The sequence below is a fragment of the Pollicipes pollicipes genome, unplaced genomic scaffold (genome assembly GCF_011947565.3).
Source record: "Pollicipes pollicipes isolate AB1234 unplaced genomic scaffold, Ppol_2.1 Scaffold_6052;HRSCAF=7182_pilon_pilon_pilon, whole genome shotgun sequence".
Lineage (NCBI taxonomy): Eukaryota > Metazoa > Arthropoda > Thecostraca > Pollicipedomorpha > Pollicipedidae > Pollicipes > Pollicipes pollicipes.
The window spans coordinates 23480622-23486621 of record NW_023596805.1 but is presented as its reverse complement, the minus strand read 5'-3'; the positions used below and the strand labels follow the sequence as shown (position 1 = coordinate 23486621).

The 6000-nt window shown below is 48.9% G+C and overlaps 1 protein-coding gene across 1 annotated transcript in view; it reads left to right on the top strand.

Annotated features, from left to right (window-relative positions):
- The window catches only part of LOC119104370 (tachykinin-like peptides receptor 99D), a 33332-nt gene that overhangs the window by 1655 nt on the left and 25677 nt on the right, over positions 1-6000 (top strand). Inside the window, exons 2-3 of the mRNA XM_037228066.1 lie at positions 578-649; positions 2846-2971. Coding sequence (XP_037083961.1) covers positions 578-649; positions 2846-2971 — 198 coding nt within the window. The remainder of the gene's footprint in view (positions 1-577; positions 650-2845; positions 2972-6000) is intronic.

Below are 6000 nucleotides of genomic sequence, written 5' to 3'. Positions count from 1 at the left end.
TGGTTCCTAGGTCATGGTTTTGGGGTCAACTAAGATCTCATCAATTCAAACTCCAGATCGGTGTCCAAAGTACCCCCAGACCTCCTCAAGCAAACGTGTTGAACCTAGATACTTGCTGTATGGAAAAGTTCATTGGTTTTCAGTTGAGGTCAATGACCTTTTCATCTCAAGAATGTCAAGGTGATCAGAATCTACAAGTTTGCTCATAGTTTGTAATTTCAACAGACGTCAGGGTTACGCAAGACCTTATACTCTCAACCACAAAATATTGACCTGGATCATTTTAGATCAGTTGCCTGCTCCGACCTTTGTGACAGACTTGCTCCGACCATTTTGGGTCAGTGACCTGCTCCGACCTTGCTTCGGAACGTGAACCCCGTCCTTGTGTTTGTCTGTCTGATAAAAGCAACGATGGATATAAAATTGTACATGGGTGCCTTCATTAAAGCACTGCTATGTTCTGCGGTTTGTGGCGTGTTGCGCTGCGCCTGGCGTCATGACGATGACGTAACTGGCGTGATGCTCCGCCGCGCTCGACAGCCCCTCGCGGCGTGTGACTGTGCCGTTTTGTCCTCAGCCCTACTGCGACTACCAGGGCGTGGACCAGGTGTCGCGGAACGTCTACTTCTACACGCGCATCAGCTTTCAGGTGAGTACCGTGCATCGGTGTCGTTGAGGCTTTACGACACACTCAGCAGCTGAGCCGGTATGGCTTTGGCTGCCTTTCACTCTGGCAGGAAGTGCGGACACTGCGGGAAACCACAACCCACACCTCGGGCAGCGTTCCTCAATATCAAACGCCGACCACAAGTTGCAGCCTATGACGTCAGAGGTGGGTACGTCACAACATTTCCTACGCCTTGGAGCATAGTCGCTTATGTATGACGCAGGGACTTGGGACGTCATAGGTAGCAACTCCACCAAGTTCTCTTGCCAATGGGAACGCGGCCCTGGTCTCTCAAGCACGCAGCGTTATCTCTCCTCTCTCTCTCTCTCTCCTCTCTCTCTCTCTCTCTCTCTCTCTCTCTCTCTCTCTCTCTCTCTCTCTCTCTCTCTCTCTCTCTCTCTCTCTCTCTCTCTCTTTCTCTCTCGCTCTCTCTCTTTCTCGCTCGCTCTCTCTCTTTCTCGCTCTCTCTCTATTTCTCTCTCTCTCTTTATCGCTCTCTTTCTCGCCCTCTCTCTCTCTCTTTCTCGCTCTCTCTCACTATAACGGTCACCTTAAATGCCGTCGACAGAAAACGGCAATGCCCCAGGGGAGGCTGAGTTGGACAGGCGCTGACAGTCTGTGATGTGCTACCACACGCACCAGCGTACAAGCTTATTTGTGATCCCAGTGGCCCAGCTACGGGTATCAATGGTCTATCTATAGTGTGAAAATGAAAGCGTGTGGTCCGAAAGAATCTATATTTTTTGTTGGGAATGAGCATATGACAAGGAGACAGAAAGAAATGTCCATGAGGACGTGAGGGCGACCTCCCTGTGAGAATGACGTCGATCTGGAGCCTGTGGCGTCGAAAGACAATTTTAACTAACTTTTGATTAAAATCTATTTCACCCCTGTCTAACATAATTTGCATGGATCTTTGCTGTCAGCCCCAAGCTAAACAGAAGACCGTATGGAAATCCTGGCTTCGTCACACCAGCGGAATAATTAAGGGCGATGCTATGTTCACGGGCATTTGTTCTACAACAATTAACGCGTCACGTAAGGTCATGACACAGCCGCCACATGTTAGCCTGCCTTGATTTACCTCCTTTTTAGACCGATGTATCGCAAACAAATCACTTCAGCACGACTCCACGTTTTTGTCACGCATTGGTCAGTGACTGACGGTCTACAACCAGGGTTACAGGACTAGTAACATCATAGGAAAACGTACATTTCTAATGGACTTCATATGCATTTGAATGCACACACACACACACACACACACACACACACACACACACACACACACACACACACACACACACACACACACACACACACACACACACACACACACATACATATATATATATATATACATATATATATATATATATATATATATATATATATATATATATATATATATATATATGTCTCTGCCTTCTGTTCTCCGGTTAAATCGTCCCTTCCCCTTATTCCCACAGTTTTAAGATCGATGTTTTGACAAGCCCACCAATCCATTCTGGCGATAATCGGAAGGTAGTTCAAATCCATTCTGGCGCCAATCGGAAGCTAGTTTAAATGCATTCTGGCGCCAGGCGGAAGCTAGTTTAAATCCTGCGGCTAAATTACCGGGTATAGCTCAATGGTCACTTCTAGGTCACTTCTTCTAAAAAAGTTGGAAGCACTCCGATTAGGAACAGCTTATCAACCGGTCACAATCTGTAATCGATCGCACAGAGCACAACCGCTCCCAAGAATAACAACCCAACAGTAAGCACCAACATGGTAATGCAGAACTTGAGTTAGTCACATATTCTGTTGCTTTTGGTTGCGATGCATACATATATATATATATATATATATATATATATATATATATATATATATTTGATGTGACTTCCTGTAACGCAAATTGTGTTTTGCTGCGTGCATAATGCGCCCGTTATTTGTAAGCTGCGTGTTGTAACCGAGCAGAGACTAACAAAGTCTGCTTGGAGGAAGGGGTGGGGGGAGTGCCTGACCTTAACATGCGGGGGTTACAAACCATGGCCCTCATCACACATGTCACCGCGACAATACTGGCCCTAAATCGTGCGTGCCAGGTGGTGACAGGCGGTCGTGCCCCGGAGACCTGGCCACGGCTGTGACTTTTGCTGTGCGGCACTGTGACACAAGCCTGACCGGTTGCAGTACTTTATTCCGGTGATGGTCATCTCGTTCTGCTACTGCCGGGTCGGCTGCGAGATATGGGGCGCCGACGTGCCCGGCAACGCCGACAATCAGCGAGACGCCGTTCTGCTTAGCAACAAGCGAAAGGTCAGTGGTGGGGTTGCAGGTCAGCAGCAGGTCAGCAGGACAATGTCAGCGATCATTGTGGGGTGCAGTTATGTTTGCATTTGCTTGCTCGAATATCATTCACGAGGTGGCTTTTCAGGTCTTTGGCCAGTTACAATGTTCGCTAGGCACAATTCGGCACAATACTCACTGGCTCGAGACAAAACGTGGCAGAAATCGCTATAAAAACGTCATTACAGAACACAATGCCTGCACCACATATATTCCATAAATATGGCATACTATGCCATGATAAGCTATGTATATATGTATGTGTGTGTGTGTGTGCATATATATATATATATATATATATATATATACGCTTATGTTATAAAACGGTGCGTTTCGACACGTGATCAGCGCTGTGACACACCCATCCGATTATTGAGGTGATCAGCAGGACAGGGCGCTGACCCGACTGCTGGTCATTGAAATGCTAAATGATACCAGAGGGCCTGCTGGACATGCTCGCTGCTGGTTGGACCGCGTGTCAGTGAAACTTGAGTTATTCTGATTTCAAAAACCCTGCTGGGTGTGCTTACTGCTGACTAACCCGAAGAAAATTCATTCGTTATCCAGTCAGCTGGTGTCCTTTTGAGGTCTTGTGGCCGGGTGTGGCTGCGTAAGTCGGAGCGGTATGATGCGCAGATTTTTGAGCTAATGGTGGCGCATCTTTGGTAGTCTGGTGGGGTGGCTGGGTGCAGATGACCACGATGGTGGGGTACACGTCAATGATAGACCCGTGCCGCTCAGCCGGCCGATGCACGCGCAAGCGGTTTGCTGTAATGACCTTATTCCTCCAATTCGTATCGCATATAATACACTCACAGAAATTGAGTTGGATTCCGATCCCCAGTGCTTCTTTGTATGGCCAACATGCACACCATCCAAGCTCTTGGGGTCCCGACGCACTCGGAATGGTGCATTGTCGTTTTCACCGTGGCTCAACTATATTCCGCCCGCATCCAATGAATGAATTGAAGATGAATAAAACACGGCGGTTGTATTCGATCCCAGCGCGCGCGCTCTACCCAGGTTTTACTTGAATTACTCGCCGGCGGCGATTGGGTGATCGATCGGCGACATTGACGTCGCGACAAAAACGGAATTTAGACCAACTTGGTGTTTGAGCGGAAAAGGGCATAAAATGACTTAAAAGGGTGGTAATTACAGCCAATGTATCAGCGCACGCGGTCATGTAAATTCCACCCCGATCGTGTCGACGATTTCAACGACAGCGCGTTTCATTTGGCTTTATTTTTCCAAACCCCGACGTACCCGGTTTGCGCAACTAATTCCGGGGCGGCGTTGCGTCGCATAGTCTAGTGTTGGCCAAATGAAAGGTATGACATTTCATGTGGCCAACACGAAATGTAAATGACAGCACATAGGTCGGCGCTTTTGAAGTTGGATTCCGCCTCCACCGGCTCCAATTGCCGAGATGCGGCATAAAACGTGAAAATCGGTCAAAAGCGGGGAAATCTGTTTTTCCCATTGCTGAGCATGTGGCACGTGGCACGTGCGACGTCACACGTGACCTTACATGATTTCTTGTTGAACTCCCTGTCGCACCGTGTTGATTTCGCGTCGCTCCGATCCGCAGGTTGCCGAGATGCGACGATGGTTTCGAAAGGCCGCTGGCCGGTCTTGACCTGGGTGGCTTATTCGCGCCACCCATGTAAAAGCTATGGGCTAGAATACAATTTGTAGCACGTATTACGCGGCACCCCTTGATTCCACCGGCTCGAAACTCACTGTAACACTTCAGCACGTGCGCACGTGCACCTTGTCAAGTTTTCATTCTTAAGCGACCCATGTTGCGCTGACACGTAGGCAGGTTAAGCAGGTTGACCCGCAAGCCTGCTTACGGGTCAACGCCACAAGACGACCCACAGGCGGACGGGCTAACACCCTTCCTTCCTTCCTTCCCTTCTGAAATAATTATTAGACAAGTAAGACCTGTCGGCCTTTGGCCACATTGCTCCCATTCACGCGCCACCCGCTGACCCCATCGGCACGGAACTCGCCAAAGCACGTCGTCCTTTTCCCTTCTTGTTCTTCCTCCGATCCATCCTTTAGCCGCGGGGCGGGCCCTACTCCAGATCCTCGTTCAATCCTTCTCCCGCACCGAATGAATGAACGAAAGATGATTAAAACGCCGCTGACGCCAGCAATCGCAGCATGGCGATTTTGACTCCTCCGCCCTTCACCAAGTGAATGACCGGCAGATGAATACGCACGTGCGTTTGCCCTCATTTTACTTGAATTTTTCGATGACTGCGACTTGGCGATCGATCGGCGGCATTTCGACGCCGCAAAAAAGAAAACTCGCAACCCTGTAGGCGAAGTCGATGTTTGAACGAATAAGAGTGGAAAATTATTAAAAATGGATGGTAACTGGAGCCAATGAATTTGCACACGCGGCAATGTTAAGCTCGACGCGATCCTGCCAGTTGTTTCGACGACAGCATGCTGTATTTGGCCTCATTTTTCCAAGTCCAGACATCCTCGGCTTGCACAATGATTACCGGTGCAACGGTGCGTCACAGAACCTGGTGTTCTTCATATGAAATGTACATGGTACGTGTGTGAACGCTTTTAAGTGGGTTTCACGCTTCCATCTCCTCCGATTGCCGAGATGTGGCATAAAACGTGAAAACGGTCAAAAACGGGAAAATCTATCCCCGCTGCTTTGCACATGGCACGTGACGTGCGCAGCGCCACATGGGACATCACGCGATTCCCTGTTCAATTTTCTGTCGAAGCGTGTTAATTTTGTGTAGCTCCGACCCACAGTTGCCCAGAGGCGGCCGTGCCGCACGCCGGTTTTTACCGAGGTCGCTTTTCGAGCCGCCCAAGTTAAACCTAATTTCTACCTGCGCTACGTGCCGAGATAAATGCCAAAACGTAAAAACCCGTCAAACACGGCCAATTCCACCTTTCTAACACGTGTCCATGTGCCACATACCACGTGGTGCGTTAAACTTACACCAGTTCTATCGTCGACTCTA